Consider the following 23,733-nt stretch of genomic DNA (forward strand, 5'->3'; position numbering starts at 1 on the left):
TTTGATGAGTTTACATTGCATTGTTTCCTCTATAAATAAAGGCAATATCAGATGAAGGATATCATCAAGTAGAAGCAAATAAAACTTCTTTTTTTTTTAAGAGAAGTCCAATTAAAATTTCATGTAGTGAGAGACGAGTAGAGTGTGAATAAATCTTGAGAAAGAAATGCATCAAGTTTTAAGTATCATTTATATAACTTCATGATATTGTAAACTTTATAGTATTTGACTATAATGAATTTCAATAAAAAATACTATATTTTATATTTTTTTATAAAGAGTGAGTAAAAAAAATATTATTATCAGTTATTTCTTATATACAGTAAAATACTTTTTAGAGTTTATCTTGTAATTTTTTTCTTTAGCATTAGAGATTTTTTACGTTAAATATTAGTCTTTTATTGCTTAATATTATTGTGATATAATATCTATTTTTATTATGATTGAAATTCTTATTCTTTATTTCTTTTACAGTTTTAATTTACAAATATATTACCTTCTCCCTAAAAATGAGATTGGGTCTCACATCTATTTCAACCGTGCCAAACAATCATAACTAAGTAAATTTAATGGGCTTTAATTATTTTATTAATATTGAATAAAAATTATATTCATATATTTCAAATTGTTCAAATTAATTTAATTTGAAGTCTAAAAGTTACTTAACTTATTATATATAAAAAGTATTCAATTTTGAGTTCTTGTTAAGAAAATTTTATAATTTTATTATTAGCATTCTCGTCAAAATTTCTTTTATCTATGAATAATTTGTTTTTCACAAAAGTAACATTATTTTCTTATGAAATTTTCTCGTCAAATTAACGTTATATTCCTTAATTTTTACTCTAAATTTATGCATTTAAACATAGTAAATCATTATCTTCCAGTGTTAGAACATATTTTCGTGTGATATATTTGGATACGGATCCAGTGCAGTTAACGCGGGATCTGCACGTGCAGTTCTTCATTCGCTTAAGCCATTTTGACACGGCTTAAGCGAATTTGACAATTTTAGCTTAAGCCTGTATAGGCTAGCTTAAGCGAACGAAGGCTTAAGCCAATACCACAAGCATGGAGCGATACATTGAACTAAAGCGAATGGGTGATGCGCTTGAGCTAAAATATACTCGCTTAAGCGAAAAATAACAGAGAGGATTACAAAATGGCTTAAGCGTGCTTGATTTAGCTTAAGCTGATGAGTTGTGAGCTTAAGCGCATATTTATAAGGCTTAAGCGCGTATATGATGGGCTTAAGCGAAACCTTAATGGCTTAAGCCTAAAAAAACAGAGAGCACACCTCCCAGGATCACACATTCGCTTAAGCCTTCATGACTTGGCTTAAGCGGAGAAACCAATAGCTTAAGCGGATATGCTTTAGCTTAAGCTAAAATTACATAAAAAGAATGCAGAGAGAATGCTCTTTTGGACTGATAAACTGGCTTAAGTTATAACATATTGGCTTAAGCGAACCAATACTAGCTTAAGCGAGAACTATATAGCTTAAGCGAAATTTGTGGGCTTAAGCGATTATTGGGGGGCTTAAGCAAAAATGCAGGAAAATTGAAATACAACAGCTTAAATTGACAGACATGGATATACTATTTCTGAAAACAAAATACATTTGTCCTTTACATAATTGTTTTTGGCAAAAGAAAATAAAATGATTAAGATACAACAACTTTTAATTATTAATCAAGGATTGAACAAGTTGTGTCATCCAAAGGGTCCTGAAAAAAAAACATAAATCTATCAAACAAAATTATACAACGATGAACTAAAGCACTAAATTTTCATTTTGAAATTTAATGAACTTACGGTCAATAATGTAGTGAAATTGAATTGATTGTTCAAAGTTTGAGGAGGATGATAAGATGGAGGTGTTGAACAATGTATATCACAAGGTTCAGAAGGAGGACTGGGTTGATATTCCTAAAATATTTATCAAATAAACACCATATGGTTAATAAGGAATCAAAATTGAAAGTAATGCATTAGCAAATTGATTGATATATGTACCTTAGTATGTTGGTTTTGTAATTGACCTCTCGTTATCCTATTTCTTTTCCTTTTTCCTTGTAGTTTAACCCAACTTTTGAGTCGTTTATATGTATTCCTCTTTAAGCTTGGTCGGTGCTTGAAACCTTTTGGGATTGTACCATCATTGATCATCGACTTAGATGCATGATTGTCAGTGTCACTGTCAACATGTTGTGTTTGTAATCGAAGGTGTGAGATTTGACGACACACAGCATTTAAACATTCATCCACTAATGTCGAGTATTCCTCTGAACTAGATACCTCTGATGCAAGTCTAATCATTTTAGAAGCAAGTTGTCTGTATCGTTGTGTGGTAGCAACTTTTGGATCCCCCTCAATCTCTCTTCGTATGAAATTGTTTATAATGCCGGAACGACCTTCCTTTGTCCATCTCTTAAGGATATATTTTTCAGGAATAGCCTTGACATCATTTGCTTCAAATACCTTCAATGCATGGGAACAAAGCATACCAAATGTTTCAAATTTTTTATAGGTGCAAGAAATTGATTTTGAGACATTATCAAATGATACTCTGCATGATTTCTCTTGATTGACTGTAGTGATGACATATTCAAATATAGGAGGAGATTCAATCCTCTCTGAAATGCAACATGTTAAGAATGAAGTAAATTCTTGTTGGAAAAGGGTGAATATAGGATAAGTGTAAATTTTTCCCATTTGTATCAAGATGGGAGACATCTCATATCTCAACATTGGTAGCTTATGTCGGGATTCATACTCACAAATTAGTTCATTGTAACGCTTCGCTTCAACTATACGTTCAAAACTTTGGAAGAATTGTTTAATGCTAACACCAGGTTTCATAGAAGCTTTGAAATCAGAATTTAAACTTTCAGAGAGTTGAGTACTCCGCATCCCTAGGGTGATAACTTCTTTCATATAACATGATGCTCATTTTTCTTTTATGGCATAAAGTGAGTTTATCCAATTGTTGTCATGGACATTGTACTCTTGAACAATCTTAGTCCAAGCTTTCTCAAAGTCAGTGAAGGTATCAAAGTCATACATGCATTTTTTGAAGTCTCTTAAAAAATGACTCCCACCCTTCATCAAATTACCAAGGTGTTTGATCCCATTTTGCATTAAATGCCACGTGCACAAAGAATGATGTGTCTCTGGCATGATTTCTACAAGGGCCTTAGCCATGGCTTGATCTTGGTCAGTAAACATTGTTATAGGTTTTTGTGATTATGTGCTTCTATAAATGTTTCAAACAACCATTTAAACGAATCAGCCGTTTCATCATATAACAAAGCTGCAACATAAATGATGGTGGTTCTATAATGGTTAAAACCTGTGAACAAGGCAAGAGGTCTATTTGCACGATTAGTGCAATATGTAGTGTCCAAAGAAACTACATCACCAAAATATGCATAATCTAAAATCATCTTCGCGTCAGCCCAAAATACATTTGTAATTTGTTCATCACAATCTATCTGATATGCATGAAAAAATGAAGGACAATCTAACAACTGTTGCTGAAAATATTCCATCACACAACCAACTTCTCCATAAACCATACTTCTTTGTCTTCTTTCCTTCAAGTAATTTTTTGCATCCAACCGAGTATATCCGATATTGCATCTATTGCCTGCAAGTGTACTTTGGAGTTGAAATGAGGATTTTTGTTGCAAACCAGATTCTTGAGCCATTTCAATCTCATAAGCTTGAACTTCACTTATCTTACGATGAGAAGCAAGCATGTGAGCTGTCTCCTCAAGTTGTAAGGGATGATTATGATCTTCTACAAACTCATGAATTATAAACTTCTCATTTTTCCCCAAAGATACTGCAATTCTGGCAGAACAATTTGTTCTTGTCTCAGCTCTATGTTTAGCAACTTGACAATCTTGTTTCTTCCCTTTTCGAAGACCTTCTTTACAACAAACGTATCTGCAAGAAGTAATAGCACCATCTTCCTTTCTCTTATTAAAATACTACTTTCTAACTCCAAATCCGATCCTCCTACCATATTCAGTCCAAAAATTCCATGCTTGTTCTACATTATCAAACTCTAATCCAACTTTTGGCTTCCAGTCCACAATGTTTTTAGTTATGTCTTCTACCAAAAACATAAACAAAAAATCCCATGTTAAACATCTCACATTATGGAAAATTTAGGATATAGCAAATGCAAAAGACGTAAATGTTAAAATGAAAAAAGATACCTGACAATGGAGATGGTTCCATGGTTATCAATGTCAATGAAGCTTCAAGTTAGTATATGTTGAATGTAACTTGTTTTTTTTTAAGTCTCTTATTTGTACCAAGCATGTATATTTTTAAGAGAGAGCATTTTAGGGGTTAAATGAAGCTTTTCTTCAAGCTTACGCCACACAAATGAAAGATTCGCGCCAAAACGACGCTTTTTCGCTTAAGCGTTCATAGACCGCTTAAGCGAAAGTTATAATTTTTTAGCTAGAATTTTCGCATAAGCTCATTACGGCTTAAGCGATACTTTATTGGCTTAAAATGTTTGAACTTCTGAGAGCGGTTATGTTTGAACCGCTCTCAGAGTTCAAAGTGTCAAGGTTCAAAATTAACTTCTGAGAGCGGTTCAAACATAACCGCTCTCATAAGTGCACATATGAGAGCGGTTCAATTATAACCGATCTCAAAAGTACACTTGGAGAGCGGTTATGTTTGAACCGCTCTCAGAAGTTCAAATCAGAAGTTCAAAATTCAACTTCTGAGAGCGGTTACGCATGAACCGCTCTCAGAAGTTGAAAACTCGTTCAAAATTGAAATTTTGAGAGCGGTTCAAACATAACCGCTCTCATACGTGCACTTCTTAGAGCGGTTCAAAAATAACCGCTCTCTAAAGTTAACTTATGAGAGCGGTTCATATATAACCGCTCTCAGAAGTGAACTTGGAGAGCGGTTATATTTGAACCGCTCTCAGAAGTTCACTTGTAGAGAGCGGTTGAAAGAATAACCGCTCTCCAAAGCTCACGAATTTGTCAACGTCGCCCAGCCTTAAACCCATTCTCTCATTTCATTCACTTCATCCTTATATCAAAAAATATTGAAAAACCCTAAACCCCACCCCAAATCCAGGATTCTCCCCATTGCAGCATTCCTCTCCCATTATCAGAGCAACTCAACGATTCCAGGTAAGAACTCTTACAGCAATATGTTGTTCTCCTACCTTTTAGGTTAGGGATTGTTCCATGCTTCTAGATACTATTATGGAAAAATGCTTTCAAGGGTTTAGGGTTAATGTTTTTAGAGTTTAGGATTATCACTCTGTTTGTTGTTAGATTGACATCAATATTTATGTGAAGCAAAGTTCTTTCTGTAAAGAAACGCTTAAGCGCGCCTGATTTTGGCTTAAGCGAGTATTGAGATTTGTCAAAATTATGTGTATTTTCCAATTATCTGAGTATTGAAATTTGTTACCTTGCAGATATGGCTCCTAAAAAATCAATTCCCCAAAGAAAGAAGCAACGTTCAGATGTTGGAGAGGCTTCACAACATGTACACCATACAGGAACTCAGGATAATGAACCTCTAACACAACCGAGCCCCAGTCAGCAACTTACCTTTGACAGATACAGGTTCTTCAGTCGAGCGCATTTTCAGAGATATTTGGAATTACACCCAAGGGAATTTCTGCCTGAAAGGAAAATTATTTTGGAGGAGGGACAATTTGCTGAATTTACAGAAGAGCTGCAGAGGAGAAAATGGAATATATTGGCTGACCCACCAAATAAAATTGATGTAGACATAGTGAAGGAGTTTTATGCCAATGCATGGCCCTTGCATCCACAAAAATCTGAGAAGAAGTCTTGCGTTAGAAAGACATTTATCTCCTATGATAGAGATGTTATCAATGCATTACTGGGGAACCCCCTCACCTTAGAAGAAGGACAATTGTGCGAATACCAGTAGCGGAGGCGCCTGACCACAGGATTTAATGATGATGATGTAGCAAGGTCCTTATGCATTCCCAACAAATCATATGAAACTAACTATCAAGGCAAGCCAATGAGGTTCAAGAGAGGGAATTTGAAGACACTGACTCAAATATGGATGTCATTTCTCTTTGCAAACATTGCTCCAACCACTCACACATCAGATCTCCGCATGCCTCGGGCCTACCTTGTCTTCAGCATTATGGAAAACCTCACAATTGACATTGCAACTATGATCTCTGAGGAGATTCACCAGCTTGTTTTGTCCACCAACTCCCCTAATGCATCTGCAACAAAGCCCTTGGGCTTTCCAGCATTAATCACTGCTTTATGTGCTGCCCAAGGTGTTCAGATACCAAACAATCCAACACAAAGCATCAAGTTGAAAAAACCTATAAATGCCCAGTTCATAAACAACTATTGCATTAACTCATTGGACCAGCCACAGCCACAACCACACCCAGCTTCTGATCCTTCTTCATCAGCACCACCATCAGCACAACCATCTATCCCCAAAATGACACCCATGGAATGGCGTATCACCCAACATCTGAATCAAATACAGCAACAAATGGAGGACAACAATCGGGCATATACACATATACACTACCAGATGACGGCTAACCATCGAGCCTACACCAGCCTTAATAACTCTTTCTATCGCTTTACCCTACACCAGCATGCAGGAGAGACTTCAACATTTCCATGGCCAACCCCAGAGGATTTTGCAAGTGTAGTGTCATGGCCTGGAGACACACCTTCCTTCTCAAATGAACCTAATGCAAATCATGAAGATGGTGGACCACAAGGAGAGGAACCAGAAGAAAGGGGAGAAAGAGAAGGGGAAGAAGAAGAAACGGAAGCACAACTTGATCATGAAGGTGGTGATGGGGAAGGAGACCATGTGGAGGACGACCAGCCTATTCATAATGATGTTGATCTATAAGATGCATGAACACTTTGTTTTTTCTTTATTTGGTTTTAAAGTTTAGATTTTAGTTTATGTTTGAAGTTAGTTCATATTGTAAAGTTTCAAGGACCTATTTAGTTTGTTGCAGCTAAATTATGAAATTTCACTTTATTAACCACCTATCTAAATTCCTTTTATTTTGATTCTCTTTTATAATTTGTATGACTTGTTTACTAAATAAATCCAACAAATTATCTTATAAATTAAAACTTGTCACATACATATAGTAATCATTTTATTTTCTTTTGCCAAAAACAATTATGTAAAGGACAAATGTATTTTGTTTTCAGAAATAGTATATCCATGTCTGTCAATTTAAGCTGTTGTATTTCAATTTTCCTGCATTTTCGCTTAAGCCCCCCAATAATCGCTTAAGCCCACAAATTTCACTTAAGCTATATAGTTCTCGCTTAAGCTGGTATTGGTTCGCTTAAGCCAATATGTTATAGCTTAAGCCAGTTTATCAGTCCAAAAGAGCATTCTCTCTGCATTCTTTTTATGCAATTTTAGCTTAAGCTAAAGCATATCCGCTTAAGCTATTGGTTTCTCCGCTTAAGCCAAGTCATGAAGGCTTAAGCGAATGTGTGATCCTAGGAGGTGTGCTCTCTGTTTTTTTAGGCTTAAGCCATTAAGGTTTTGCTTAAGCCCATCATATACGCGCTTAAGCCTTATAAATATGCGCTTAAGCTCACAACTCATCAGCTTAAGCTAAATCAAGCACGCTTAAGCCATTTTGTAATCCTCTCTATTATTTTTCGCTTAAGCGAGTATATTTTAGCTCAAGCGCATCACCCATTCGCTTTAGTTCAATGTGTCGCTCCATGCTTGTGGTATTGGCTTAAGCCTTCGTCCGCTTAAGCTAGCATATACGGGCTTAAGCTAAAATTGTCAAATTCGCTTAAGCCGTGTCAAAATGGCTTAAGCGAATGAAGAACTGCACGTGCAGTTCTCGCGTCAACTGTACTGGATCCGTATCCGATATATTTGCTTTTGAAAAGGTGTACGTGCACTACTATTTGTAATGTCAATTATAAAGTGAATAAGAGTTTCTAACATTTTTTCTTGCGTAAGTGCACATATATAGTTTAATTTAATAAGTTTTGTTAATTGCAGTTTTTAGGATTGAATTTAAATATTTACAAATATATATATTTTTTAAAAAAATACATAATTATTATATTAAAGTTATAAAAATATAATAAATATTTTTATTTTTAATAAATTTTACTATTATTAACTGCTTATCCTAAATTTTAAGTTAATAAAATTCTAATTTAATTTATAAAAATGTGAAAACTATATTTTTTTTTAACAACGAAGACTTTTTATTTTTATCTATACACAGTTTATTTTTTGTTTTTAGGTCAACACACATAGTTTCTTAGTCCAACAAATATTCAGTGTGTTTGTGGAACCTGGGTGCACCCTGTGGTCCAAAACCATAAAAAGGACCATCTCAGGCTAGAGACATGGTGGGCTTAAAGATTTGAAATACGAGTCACGTCTAGTCCCTGAGATGAAAAAGATTATCCATTAAAGGTTATGATAAAAAATATGTGTTGATAAAATCTCTTTTATTGATTTTTAAATTAATAAATATAACTCTATACTTTACTCTTTAAAATATATCACTTATTTTAAAGGAGGAAAAAATAAAGGACCATGCAGGCAAATCTAATATATACAAATTTGGATTTTGATTCTTTAAAGTGAAATAGCTTCTACATTACTATTTTTCCACATAAACACTCGCATTTCTTATTTTGTGGCACATATTTTTAGATTTGAATTTGTATAAAATGAAATCAATAACTTTTTTTTTTCTTAAATTCCCTGATCAATAATCATTCTTCTTCAAACAAAATTAGGAATAATGTGATATTTAAAATTATCATCAAAACTTAATCTTGTCTCTTTATACCACGACCTTAACAGTGTATTCTTAATTTATCTAAGCAAACGTAAAAAAATGTTTGGAAAGTGGTTAACCTTTTTCTTCCATGAAATCACTGCAGAAGGGTAAGAATTATGCATTTGGAAAGTTTAAAACATGTAGGTAAAGCTATAAATTGAATTGATTTTATTTAATTTTTTCTTGGTAGGAAACTTGAATTGATTTTTAGTTTGTATTGATTTGTCTTATTGGTCCCTGGCTTCCTCGGAAAAATTGCGGGTTGTTGACACAGAGCGAAAACATGGAATGATGGACACAAGATATAGTGTTTCCTGCAACATGGGTCCCTTCCACAGTCCGAACCTTATGTTATGTGTTTGAATTTTGGGACTAAAGACAATTGAACCCATTGATCTGTCTTCATTACCATAAAACCTGATCTGTCTTCATTACCCGAAATCCGGGTTTTCTGTTGAATTTTTCCCTCGGGAGAAAAAAAGTTCTTAGACGATTAATTAATGGTTAATTAAGGTGACATTAGCAATACCGGTGCATTAAAGAGGACAATCCTGTGCCCATGTCAATATGAGGTCCTATTGAGAAAGAAAAATATTAAGTATAGTTTTCTAGATGCCTTCAATATAGTTTTTTTTTTTTCACTTACAATTAAAGTTTTATATCAATAAACATTTGATATTTAAAATTGTCATAAATTAACAAGGTAAAACCAATATAATTTAGAAGTAAAATTTATCCCTTTGTTTTAAGTAACCCAAGGCCGAAAGGCTTTCCCTCGTTAGGAGGCAAGTCATGGTGAAGGTCTCTTGGAGAAGCAACCATCACTTCGAGAAACAAGGAATCATATTACCTAGGCCACCGCTCTTTGTTCTTTTCTATGTTTTTATTATTCTCTTCGTTCAATTAAAAAAATACTACTTTAATAAAACATTAATGACTAAGTGTAAATACTATTATTTAATAGAATGAATTTATGACGTTCAATATTTTAGTTTTTAAAAATAAAAAAACACAGAGACATTTATACTTTTTCCCTTATTAATATTTTGTTGTCAAGTCCCCATTCAAAAGAAATATTAATTACTTGCAATAAACTGCCAATAGAATTGTCAACGATTTTACTACAACTCAATAAAAGTATTGTTTATTAACTATTTAATCAATATTTTTATACAATTTTTTAACGGGTACTTCTTTGGTCTTTAAAAAATAGTTTCTTTAATTAATTTTATTTTTCTGAACAAAAATTAATTTGTAATTTCAAGGTAAATTTGTTTTTTTATTTTTTAAAATAACTATTATCTCAAAACCCATTTCTATCTTCTCTTTATTCATTTATTGCATAAATGCATTTTTTTGGCTCTTGTGTCACAACTTTAAATGACTATTTTTAAAAAATGGAAGGAATAGAATATTATATAGTTGTATATAATAATTTTTTATTGGAAATATAATATTTAAAAATATTAATGCGTTAAAAACATTAGTTAATAAAATTCTAGAAACATTTGTTATATTTGTTGATATGAATATGAAAACATGATTACTGGAAAAGCAAATATGATGAAGTAGAAAGGATAAGATGAAAAATGGGAAAAAAGCAAAAGGGGACCACAAAGGAAGAGGAAAAAGAAACTGGGGTCAGTAGCGTCCCACGTGAGCGTGAACAAAAGACAACCAGCCTCTCTTAAAAAAGTTTCAATGGACGTCAACAAGGCAGACAAACAAAAAACAATAAAATATTATTTCTTTCATTTTTAAATATATTTATACACATAAATATATTACATCCCAATTTCTTTCAATAAATTAATTCTTATATAGTAATTAAATAAGTAAAAACTGTACTGTGGGGATTATAAACACTGTGACAGGACTCATTATATATATACAAGTCCTGTAACCAAGAAGTTACATGCATCTAGAAAAGTAGAAGTAGCAGCGAGAATTCAGATGAGAGAAAGAAAATGTGAAGTAGCTTTGTTGTGAGAAGAGAATAGAGAGAAATCAGAGATGGGTGGTGTTACATCGTCAATGGCGGCCAAGCTGGCATTCTTTCCGCCGAATCCACCGTCGTACAAGGTGGTGAAGGAGGGAGGGACGGGGATGTTGATGTTGGCGGCTTTTCGTCAGCGTGAGAACGTGCAAGTTGTGAAATTTCGCACTCGGCGTGGAACTGAGGTTGTGGGTGTGTATGTGGAACACCCCATGGCTAAGTCCACAATCCTTTACTCGCATGGGAATGCTGCTGATATTGGACAGATGTATGAGCTGTTCGTGGAGTTGAGTGAGCACTTGTGTGTTAATCTTTTGGGGTAATTCAAGCTCTTTCCTTTCTCTTTTTTTCTTTTGCTTTTCTAATTAATGTCATACATGGTATATACATGATATTGAAATGTTCATTCCAATGTATCTGATTGTGAGTATGCGAATTTCGTTTGATGAATCTAATTGTGGGTGTGTGAATTTCGTTTGATGTAATTTTATTTGTGTACCATTTGGGGTAGAATTTTTGTAGTGAAAAATTGTGCGGGGTTGGTTAGGTTGTGTTCAGTCTGTTTTGCTGCCTTTGGGGAGAAATGATGATTTTCTGGCTATTTTGTGTAGATTTGTTTCGGAAGTATACTGAATGTTGGATGTGTACTTGATTCATGCGTTTTCTGTGGTTCTTCCATGAATGGAAAATAATGATTTGAAGGTGGGAGTGTGCTAGTTCATTATTTTTAGTGTGTTTCAAATATCAGCTAAATTTGGTGATTGTTAATCAAGTTGGCATTTGTTTATGGAAAGGAAGTTGGAGTTTATTTATCCGACCAAATGTGTTTCAAGGATATATGGTTATGTTAATAAGAAACTACTGGATTGATTTTAATGCAGCCAGTGTTGTGATGTAGCGATAATTGGGTTTGATACACGGTTAGGCTAGTTATAACCATCTACCATACAGGTTTCAATGCAGCCAATGTTGCTGCGAAGCAATTATGGGGTTGGATACACGGTTAAGTTAGTTATATCTATTGGATATGTTTCAATGCAGCCAGTGTTGTAGTGAAGCGATAACTGGGCTGAGTACACGGTTAAGTTCGTTATGGGCATTTATAGGAGAGAATTCAATGCTACGGTTGTTGTTGTGAAGCATAAGCGGGATGAGATCCATATTAAGACTTCAATGATTCATATAACATCTAATGATCACATAAATTAGGAATACAAATCACATCACCACAAGGCAATAAAAACATAAAGTGATCCAAGTACACAACACGGGAAACATAATAACACTGAAATGCATGTCAACCAACTGCAAACAAGAAATATGTCAGCAGACTGTTGGTCTCTCAACTTTTTCATGCACGTAGAGTAGGTTAGTTGACAATCTAGGAGTGGAATTCTAGGTCATATTTGGTTTGGATGATTGAATGTGACTGAAAAATCCCTTTGGATTAGATCCCTTCCCGTTGGCTATTAAGTGTTTTAGGGATAAGAGTCACATTATGCAGACACATCAGCTGCTTTGTTGAATTAAGGAAAAGCGATCCTTCATAGATGAATCATGCAACCCACCTTGCCTCAGTGCCTAGGCAACCACATCAGCCTCCATGCAACAACACTAGATCCATCGTAATTTTGACCTATATATTTCCTTTTATTCTCAGATAGGGGATATGTCTTTCCTTTTTCTTCCACAGGCTTTTCCAGAAAAAGGTTAAACAACACTTCAAACATACAAAAGCTCACGTAGGTTCGTAGTTTTAGATATCATATAACTTCAAATCTATGGAGTGTCACGTTACATCTTTTCTGTACAAATGATATTGTATACATTGATGGATTAGCTGTATATTTTAGATTGTTAATCTCTATGCTTATGATAGTAATGTAGCTTGTTAAAGAACACATTTATATGTCTCATGTTGATGATTTTTTCAAGGTCGTTGGTTTAATGTATGCAGATACGATTACTCTGGTTATGGACAGTCATCAGGGAAGGTAAGTACACTATACACTTATTTTTGGTTTATTTGATTCTTTTGATGACAGCAGGACACTTAATTGGATATCATTCCACAGCCAAGTGAGAATAATACTTATGCTGACATTGAAGCTGCTTATAAGTATCTTGAAGAGAACTATGGTACTAAGCAGGAAGACATTATCCTTTATGGTCAATCTGTTGGAAGTGGGCCTACTTTGGACCTTGCTGTGCGCTTACCCCAACTAAGGGCTGTTGTTCTCCACAGTCCTATACTATCTGGGCTGAGAGTCATGTACCCTGTGAAACGGACTTACTGGTTTGACATTTACAAGGTCAGATACTTTGTCATTGTCCTATATGCTTGGTGTAATTTGATTTAAGAAAACTACATATTTGTACCTTAACTTAGTTCCATGTTTGTTGTACAGAACATTGATAAAATTCCCATGGTGAAGTGTCCAGTGCTAGTAATTCATGTAAGTATTCAATATTTATTACATTGAATTTTCTGCTAACTATTGTTATCATATGTTCTGTGGTTATTATAAGTTGTAACTGTTATCAATGGTTGTAGTCTTTAAGTCATATTGCTTAGAGCTAACATTGTGTTCCAAATAATAAATAGCCCTCTTTTCCTGATAAATGGAGAGTGCTGCTTTTTATATCACGAGCGAGTTAATTAAAACTAAAAAAAAGTAGGAGCCTGTTCATTGAAGCAGACTTTACTGGCATCAAGGTCAAAGCAACGTCAATGTGCTGCAGATACAAGCTTGTTAAATTGTTTTCTGATCTTGTGACTTCACACATATTGCTTTCCTATCTTTATTTTTTGGGTACTAGTATTGCTTGACTAATTTACCATCATTCTTGTACTTTCTTCAGGGAACTGATGATGAGGTTGTTGATTGCTCTCATGGCAAGCAATTGTGGGAACTTTGTCAACAGAAATATGAACCTTTATGGCTCCAAGGAGGGAACCACTGCAATCTAGAAATCTATCCAGAATACCTTCAACATCTCAAAAAATTTGTATCAACAATAGAAAAGTCTCCATCTCAAGGACTAAACTTTTGGAGAGGCATAGATAGAGTTCAAGAAGCCAGAAAAAGCATTGATTGTTTTGAAGCACCAAGGATGAGTACTGATATGAGGGACAAACCAAGGAAAAGCACTGATGGGAAAGAAATACTGAAATTTCAAGGGTACAAATTCAGCAATGTTGAAACATTAGAGAAGTCAAGGATCTCTTTTGACTATGTGGAGAGATCTCGAAGAAACACGGAGCACAATGACAAATCCAGGAAAAGCGTTGATGTTCATTTTGGGAGGGCTAGGAAGAGTCTTGATTGGTTGGATAGAACTCGAGCTCGCTGAAGCTCTTGAAGCATTTGTATAATTGGCAATAATGGGTTTGGTATAGGGAGAGAGATAGTACAAAGATACATAGTTACTCACATTGGGGGGGTTTAACTTATCATTTACAGGATGCTAATGTCGCTTTCGTAGCTTCATAGGTTCTTTATAGATTTGGATATTTTGGGATTTCAGGTGACTCTAACCTTGTTTTAGTCTTAAGATAGAAATGAAGCAAATAATTAAAGCCTAGAAGGGTGGCGATTTATTATGACTTGTAAAAGTTAACATGATAAAATCTTCCTTGTTCGTACCCAAACTCTGTTAATTTCTAAATTAGATTTTCTCGATATCATTGTTGGTAGCTTCTTTACTTTGTTACAATTTGGTTTAATTTTGCCAATGCAGCTAATCTGCCTAAATTGGGACAACATTTTTTCCCCTTAATCACTTTCAAGCCAGAGAGATTTTCAAAATGGCCTTACCCTTTGCCAGTTGTGGGTAGAAAGGAAATATTTATCAACATGTTCAGGTGAATTATCCACTATATCGTTTGTCTCACTTTTTTTTGCGTCATGTTGGGTTTATTAATTTATTTTAAAATAATTTTTGCTTAAAAAAATTAAGATAACATTACTTTTTTCCTCAAATAATACTTTCATTTATTCAGATTTTGCATAAATACTTAAAAACAACTATATTCTAACTCTAACTCTTAGTACGGATTTGTTTTTTTTTTAAAAAGTCTTTTTAATGATAATTTTTAATAAATATTTGTTAAGAAATATGTATTATCTTAAAAACCAAATAAGAGGTGAAGACAATAATTCTGGAAGGCCTTGTTGGCTGTTGGGGCACCACATTTGATACGTTGTTATATGCAAATCTTGAATTTGCATGCAGAATGGTAATAGTTTTACGAACACGTTTGCCAGAATGTAGACTAAAATATGATAGTTTTCCACTCATAATTCACTATAACGGCAGCAGAATAGAGATGACAATGAGTATAATATTCTATTGGTATTTGCAAAAAATATTTGTAATAGATAGGGTAATTAATTTTTGGATCAGTTCGGACATGGTGTAGAGACTGGTATCATAATATTTATATCTATTCATTCATATGCACTGTGTATTTTTTTAAACTTATTGTAACTTTACACTATGTTTAAAGTTTTTCTAATTAATATTTTCATTAAATTGTACGAAAGTATGATTTGTGTTTCAATTAACTAAATTGTGAGTATGAAAATTTAGATGCCTCACAGATATGAGAATGAAGATCAAAATTGTCACAAAATAAATATAAAAAACTAGTACAAATAATTTTTTAAAGCACAAATCCAATAATGGATACTATAATATCTTACTTTTTTGGTTGTAGTAATATCTTACTAAAACACTAGTCACTGTCCAAAGCCTTTGATCCCAGTACGAGCTTGAATTCACATGCACTGTGTATTCGATCTTAACTACAAATAATTTTTAAACATTAAACTTAGGCCAATAGTTAACATGAAATGGAAAGTTTTCCTCTTTGGCTTTTTTTATAGTACATGTATTCTACACTTGAGACGATTTTGTTTGAGTCAACTAAATTATGATAAAAAAAATTTAAAATATTTAACACAGTTTGTATTTATATGTATTCAAAATTTAGAATTTGTTAAAATTAGTTAACACATTTAGTTTTTTTTTTAAAATAATATTTCATATTTAACTTTATTAGTTTTAAATTGTATTTATTAAATTAATCGTTAAAAATCTATTTTTATAAAAAAGAATAGAGGAACTTTTTTAATTATTGGTTTGTTAGAAGATTGTTTTTAGGCCCACTGGGAAAATGAAAATTTTCTGAAATAATTTTTGTCAACTGAGTGATGTGTTAAAGTGGCCCAAAATGGGCTTACAGTGGTACTTGTGGTATGGGCCTGGACCCCCAAGATTTTTATTGTAAGGATAATAACCTTCGGTGTGGGACCCCACTTTCAGGTCTCTGTACCCTCATTGAATCCCTGAAAAAAAAGGGGGGTCTCTTCCCCTCCATCGGAAACATTGTTCGATATTGTTTTCTTCGCGGATCCAAAATTGTAAATTCCGGTGATTATTTACTCCCAATTTTATATTCCAGGAAACAAAGTAAAAACAGTTGATTTGATAATTAGGTGTTTTCACCGGCAATGGCAAAAGCTTGCAAGTCGCAAGAAGAAATTGCAGGTGAAGCTATCAAACACGCTTTGAAGGCTCTGCGGAATCGCCATTTACTCGAAGAAGCCGCTCATGCTCCCTCCTTTCTAGCACTTTCTAGACCCTTCGTTTCTCAGGTTCTTTTTCTGTAATCACTGTAAACGTCATCCTCTCTTTTTAAGGATTGCAGAATTTGTGGATTTTCTAATTTCCATTCCTAATTGTATTTTAGAATTTTGTTCGTTACAATTGAATAGTTCCTGTGAGCAATTTTTCCAATCTTTTACTCAGCAAAGTTGTTGGTTTTTTTATAATGGGTGCACTCTTCCCTTCCCTTTCTTACATTTGTGTTATTGGTATTTTTGTGTGCTGCTTGACATGGGTGTTTGTTTTTGCTTGGATCATGGTCTGTCTCTAACGGTTTAACAAATGGAATGGTTTTGTTGGGTTAAATGTTGTGTGTATGTGTCCTTGAAGGGTTCTGAGTGGAAAGAGAAAGCAGAAAATCTTCAAGTGGAACTTCAGCAATGCTACAAAGCTCAATCGAGGCTGTCTGAGCAACTTGTTGTGGAAGTGGCTGAGTCCAGAGCTTCAAAAGCTTTGGTTCAAGAGAAAGAAAATGCTGTGGCTGATCTGCAAAAAGAGTTGACCGAAATGAGGTTGTATGATGTTTCTTAACACTTTGTGTTGGTTTTTTAAGTTTGTGGCAAATGATGGTGTTACATGAGTTAACATTGCAGGGATGAGTGCTCTCAGTTGAAGTTGGACTTGGAAGAAAAGATTAAAGCTCTAGAAGTGGTTGTGAGTGAGAATTCTGAACTTAAAGCACTACTGGAGGAGATGACTGCTAAAGCAAAGAAAGCTGAAGCTGAAAACAAGATGTTGATTGACCGCTGGATGTTCGAAAAGATGAAGGATGCTGAACGCCTTAATGAGGTACAATAGCTGCCCATTCACCATTTGCGTTGTCAGAATTGGATATTTAGTATTGGTACACATTCTCTGTATTATTTAGAAGTTAGAACTAAGTTCAGCTTACCCTAACCTGCTACCAATGCTGCCTTGCTAACTCTCTGGTAAATGTCATGTACATGATTCATCATTGTTACACTAATAACCTTTTTTTTTTTAGTTTGAAATCTGAACCTTGTCTGTTAGTGATTTATCTATTTAAAAGTCAATGCATGATGGAATTGAATCACCATGATTAGTTACATTAGTAGTGTAAATTTATTTTGAGTAGAGTCTTCACAAAACTGTAATGCTACTAATTCTTGTTTTTGTGTATGCTGTGTATTCAACTAATAATTTAGTTCCCATCACTTTAGGCCAACGCACTGTATGAAGACATGGTTGAGAGACTAAAGGCCAGTGGTTTAGAACAACTTGCAAGGCAGCAGGTAGATGGTATAGTTCGCCGGAGTGAAGAAGGTGCTGAATTCTTTTCGGAGTCAAATATCCCTTCCTCATGCAAATACAGGTTACGTGCACACGAAGGTGGTTGTGCTTCCATATTCTTTGAGTACAATTCTAGTAAATTAATTACTGGGGGACAGGATCGGCTGGTTAAAGTGTGGGATACAAATACAGGGTCCATTAGTTCTAATCTTCACGGCTGCCTTGGCTCAGTATTAGATCTCACAATCACCCATGATAATCGATCTGTCATTGCTGCAAGCAGCTCAAACAACCTGTATGTGTGGGATCTCAACTCTGGCCGCGTCCGTCATACCCTCACAGGCCACACAGATAAAGTTTGTGCTGTTGATGTCAGCAAGGTTTCAAGTCGTCATGTTGTAAGTGCAGCTTATGATCGTACTATAAAAGTCTGGGACTTGGTGAAAGGTTACTGCACAAACACAATCATTTTTCACAGCAACTGCAATGCTCTTTCCTTCAGCATGGATGGTCAGACCATATTTTCTGGACATGTTGATGGTAATCTTCGGTTATGGGACATTCAGAGTGGAAAGCTACTTAGCGAGATTGCTGCACATTCACTTGCAGTCACATCAATATCCCTTTCACGAAATGGAAATGTTGTGTTGACCAGTGGAAGGGACAATTTGCACAACTTGTTTGATGTTCGATCTCTTGAAGTTTGTGGCACATTAAGAGCCACGGGAAACAGAGTGGCTTCTAATTGGAGCCGCTCTTGTATCAGCCCAGATGACAATCACGTTGCTGCTGGATCTGCTGATGGATCTGTCTATATTTGGTCAATATCTAAAGGTGATATAGTCAGTACTCTGAAGGAACACACTTCTTCTGTTCTGTGTTGTAGGTGGAGTGGAATTGGAAAACCACTAGCTTCAGCTGACAAGAATGGGACTGTTTGCATCTGGACATAATGGCCTTTCATTTCTTTGAATACACTGACCCTACAAAAGGAACAAAGGTTTGCATATATGCAACGGGGTGTGTGGTTATGCCGAATTGTACAGTTTTCAGATTTGCTGGATGAATTCTTTGTTAAACTGTTTGATGTTCATACACAGTATACTATACCATTCAAAATTAGGAACAATGTATATATTGATTCTAATCGAAGTTTCATTTAAATTAGTCACTCTCAAAATCTCAATGCAATTTGAGTAGACAAGTTGCACAATTTTATATATATTTAATTTAAATATTGTATTTTTTGGTCATGTTAAAATAGTATCAAGTTTAAGTAATTTTTTTATTCTTTAGTTAAATTCAAAAAACTGAATACATATATATATTTTTTTAAACAAAAAAGGTTTAGTTAAGAACAATCTAAAAGTGAACTGTCCAGGCCCGTTAAGAGAATTAAGGAGAAAAGAACCCAAAAAAAGTAAGGGAAAACTACTTCGCATAAAAACAAGAATATTTTCAAAGTTGCCCCTTTGCAGAATCGAACTGCAAATCTTCAGTTTCCAAGACTGACGCTCTCCCGTTGAGCTGAAGGTACTAGATATAAGTATTGATCTTTAACTATTTGATATGCATTTCATTATTTAATACATAATAGTAATTAATTTGTTTCGAATATTTATAATTTTTTTTATGTATTTTGTAAGTCTTAATTTTTTTATTTAAAAATATACAAAACTTATGTTGGAAGACAAAGTTTAAATAAAAAATGTAGATAACTATTATATTCTTTTTTATATTTAAAATTAATTTGTTTATTATTTTGCTTACTATCGTATTTATATAAATTATTCATACATCAATTATATGCGAAGTTTCATTTAAATTAATCGTTCTCAATATCTCAAATGCAATTTGAGTAGACTAATTTGTAATAAAGTTTTTCAGTTAAGTAATAACTAATGTGATAGCATGATTTTATACATATTTAATTTAAAAAATATATTTATTTTTGTGCTAAAATAATATAAATTTAAGTTATTTTATTTTATTCTATAGTATAAATCAAAATAAGAATTGGATACTATGATAAAGAAAACAAGTTTAATTAAAAAATATTTATTATTTTCAAAATTCTAAAATAATAACAGACTTTAATAATAATGAGTAAAATATTAAAATTAGTCCAAAACTAATATATAACAATAAAATTTAATTATTATTTCTTTAAACATTGCATGTTAACATATGTTTATATGAATGAAAATTTGCAATCAATAGTTTTTTTTTTTGAAAAATAGAAATAAATTTAAAAAATAATAAATCTGCAAAAATTTTATACATAAAATTTTAACTTATACTTAAAAATGAAAGTGAATAAATAATACAACTAAACATATTCAATTAGTAAACATATAATTGGTAAGCTTTTGAAAAAAAAGTATAAAAATGTTAAATTGACAATTTTTTTAAAACATGTCACTAGAAAGACTCATTAATATAAATATAATATACCAGTTGATTAAAAGATTAATTTATTATTTAATTGTTAAAAATATATATTTTTTATTATTTATTACACACACATCTTGAGTATAAAATATTTAAAAGTGATACAAATAAAAATAATTAATAGGTCCTTTGGTTATTATAAATATTAAAGTGAACAATAATATATAATATATTTTGTAAAAACAAGATATGTAACTCGATAAACTTTTTTAACATGATACATATGACATACAACATTTTGCTAAAAATAAACTCGCTTATTAGACATAATACATTAACTATACACACAACAACAATACATTCATAAACACATCAATATATAATTAGATTGTAATAACACATCATAGCATATATATAAATAGTTGATTTCACATATAATGTTTTTTTATTTTAAAAAAAAAAAGTTATCATGTGATAAGCCTTTCATGAGCAGAAGATCTCTAAAAATTGACTCTCATTATACAAAAAGCGCCTTTATCACAAAGTAAAGATGGCACAACATTAAAGGGAATGACACAAATTCTAAAAAATTTAATACTCATCATTTAAAAAGCCTTTCTATCACAAAGTTGCAAAACATTACATTAAGTGAATGACAAAAGTTATCAAAATAATACATTTATAAATTAATAAAGTGTCACAATGAAAAGCATATATCATAAAGGCAGCATCATAATACAATTTATTTTCAATTATATTTAGCATGAATTTACTCCTATTGTCTTTTTTCAGTCAAAGGATAGGAATGTTCTGCATCAAGAATTTTCAAGCCAACTTTTAATCATTCAATGAGGAAGAAAAAATGCAACCAATAAAGGTGAATTTGAGATTATTAAACTAAGAAATGCAATCAATAGAGGTGAATTTGAGATTATTAAACTAAGTGCCACCAAAACGATTCAAAACTTTTATCTTTTTAAAATCACAAGGATAAAGGCACCAAATAAATCTAGCTGGGAATGAAACAAAACAAACTTCATGAAATTCAAGAGACATTGTAAGCATAATCCATGAATTCTATAAGAAAATCACTTTTAGAAAGAAGAATCCTTGTGAGTAGTAGCAAAATTAATAATAATCTTGAAGTTCTCTCCTTTAAAAAGGGCCAGGTAAAAAAAGCAAGAACTTGAATAAAACATTATAATAAAAAAGAATGGATAAAAACAACAATAAAATAAAGATACTAAAAACATATTTAGAAAAGATAAATGACACTTACTCATTCAAAACATATAATAATAATTGATGATAATCTTTGAACTAACACAAAAAACAAGCGAAAAATATTCTGAGTCATTAATTATACTACCTCTAAAGAATTATGAATAGGAGCATAAAGTGAGTAATACTTTGAAAATAAATATCTAAAGGAACAACTAGATATCGCCTCTTAGAAGTATGATGTTTCACATATAAGTCTATGAGTAACACTAACCTTTATGAAAATAACTCTCCAATCTTGAAGTCATAATTTGATTAACAATAGAAACATTAGAAATGCTTATAATATCAAATTTGATAGTTTTAGAATAATATGAACATCTTTAAGAGGATAACTAAACTTATCTTGAGCAACAATAAACGTATAAAATATTTTATTTGTGTGAATATCAATTTTTTGTCTCCCAGAGATTGCCTCCAAAATTATATATATATATATATATATATATATATATGTATATAATTGTTTTATATAAAAAATAGAAAATTTTGAAAAAAGAGATTTAGCTCCTAGAAACGAAAATCCTGCATCAAGCTTACACCCAACTTTTAGAGTAAACTCCATACATAAAAAAGGAAAAAGTTAATAAACTTGACTTAATGTGAAACCCTAAAATGCGAAGAACTAGATCCATATAAATACACAAGTAAGAGATCCGAAAAAAGAAAAAAAAAATTTCTCAAAAAATTTTTCAAAGAAAAAGAAAATAGTTTTTAGAAGGGGATGAAAAATCAAGAGAGCAAGATTTTTAGAGGGGGCAAAAATTCCTAAAAAATTGAGAGATATGAGGGGAGGAAGAATAAGTTTTTAGGAGAGAAAAAGACAATCATTTTTCAGAGAGAGAAAGATAAATTTTTATAGGCCACAAGCTTTCAAAAAATTTTAAAACAAAAAAAGAAGAAGGAGAAGATCTAAAAAATAAAAAAGAAGCATAACTATTTCAAATATTTTCTTTCTTAGTTTTATCTTTCTTCAAACATTTGTACAGAGTAGAAATGAATAAAAGAAGCTTTAAAAGGGTTGCATAGCAAACAACTTAGAAGAGTTTATGGAGAGTGGTAATGTAAAAAAAACTTGCACTCGAAACCAAATGGAGTTAAAATGAAGTAGTTTTTCGCAGTTTCTGACTTTATTACCTTTTTTAATTTTTAATAATATAACGTTTTGTTTGAGGGGAGTATGATTTGAAAGAACGGAGTAATAGCATTTGCAGCTACGTACATATGCTGAAAGCTAAATCACATCAAATCATTTCTCTTTTTTTATTTATTTTTGTTTGCTTTTGGATGAATGAATTCCTTTATTTCTTTTACGCTATTCCGATCCAATGTATTAATCGTATATCGTCCATTTACATTTTTTATCATTTTATTTTATTTATTTAGCTAAATAATTTTACTTATTTATTTATTATTTAAAAAATAAAAGTTTTTTTATTTATATTATTTTTATTTCATATTTTATTTATCTTTTATTATCTTAAACAAAATATTTGATTTCACATATTTATTTATTTATTTTGACTCAACTTCTTTTAATTGTATTTATTGATTTTAAATAATAATAATTAAAATAATAATAAAAAATTATTAAAATTAGATTAAATGCGATGCAATGAAATTCTTTTTATTATGTTTGAATTATTTTAATTTTAAAATTTAACTCATACTAATGCAATGATAATTTTTTTTTATAATCTTTTCATGTTATTTTATTATTTAAGTTTTCATTATTATGTTAATTATTTTTTTTAATTTATAATTGTTATCTTTTATTTTTTTATTATATATTCATAAAATGTTGATGTAATTTAATTTTATATATACGAGTACCTTCTTTTATATTATTAATAATAAATAATATAATTGTATCAATTTAATATTCCGAGTATCTCTTTCTCTACTATTAATTTATCATTTGTTATCTTTAATTAATTAGAAAACTATCTTAATAATCAATCAAAATGTATTTCTTAAAATCACTATTTTATTAATCAATCAATTTAAATAAAAATTATTTTATTAACACAATAATTTGTAATGCAATGTGTAGCGATTTTATCTTTATGCATTGTTAATTGTTAGAATCTATGTGTACCAATATTGTCTTAAGTTTTATACAACATAAATTTATCAAAAAAAGTTTCAATTTTTTAATTAAATAATTTTTTTTTAATAATTTAAACATATTTAGTCCATTTATTAAATGAAATTAATTTCATATTTTAAATTTTCTTGAGTCATATTTCTAATTTTTTAAAATTAAATAACTAATATTTTTTCATTTTAC

General features: G+C 31.8%; 2 protein-coding genes and 1 pseudogene across 3 annotated transcripts; 2 read left to right on the top strand and 1 right to left on the bottom strand.

The window, feature by feature from the left end:
- Nucleotides 1-1,688: 1,688 nt before the first annotated feature.
- LOC113874856 lies at nucleotides 1,689-4,248 on the bottom strand (annotated as a pseudogene).
- A 6,519-nt stretch (nucleotides 4,249-10,767) lies between these two features.
- On the top strand, nucleotides 10,768-14,530 carry LOC113846736 (alpha/beta hydrolase domain-containing protein 17B-like). 2 transcript variants are annotated; one of them, XM_027475328.1, is made up of 5 exons: nucleotides 10,768-11,169; nucleotides 12,808-12,844; nucleotides 12,926-13,162; nucleotides 13,259-13,306; nucleotides 13,713-14,530. In XM_027475328.1, exons 1-5 carry the CDS (start codon nucleotides 10,868-10,870, stop codon nucleotides 14,202-14,204), a joined length of 1,116 nt encoding a protein of 371 aa, XP_027331129.1. In that variant the 5' UTR covers nucleotides 10,768-10,867; the 3' UTR covers nucleotides 14,205-14,530. The 2 variants fall into 2 exon arrangements, with proteins under 2 accessions (XP_027331129.1, XP_027331131.1); XM_027475330.1 differs by having other exon boundaries at nucleotides 10,780-11,169; nucleotides 13,723-13,955.
- A 1,640-nt stretch (nucleotides 14,531-16,170) lies between these two features.
- LOC113846607 (autophagy-related protein 16) lies at nucleotides 16,171-19,021 on the top strand. The gene is made up of 4 exons (XM_027475072.1): nucleotides 16,171-16,510; nucleotides 16,851-17,032; nucleotides 17,114-17,309; nucleotides 17,702-19,021. The coding sequence occupies exons 1-4, from the start codon at nucleotides 16,367-16,369 to the stop codon at nucleotides 18,722-18,724; spliced, it is 1,545 nt and encodes a 514-aa protein (XP_027330873.1). The 5' UTR covers nucleotides 16,171-16,366; the 3' UTR covers nucleotides 18,725-19,021.
- Nucleotides 19,022-23,733: the final 4,712 nt, after the last annotated feature.

The sequence above is a fragment of the Abrus precatorius genome, unplaced genomic scaffold (assembly GCF_003935025.1).
Source record: "Abrus precatorius isolate BTA unplaced genomic scaffold, Abrus_2018 Scaffold8, whole genome shotgun sequence".
In the NCBI taxonomy this organism is placed as follows: Eukaryota; Viridiplantae; Streptophyta; class Magnoliopsida; order Fabales; family Fabaceae; genus Abrus; species Abrus precatorius.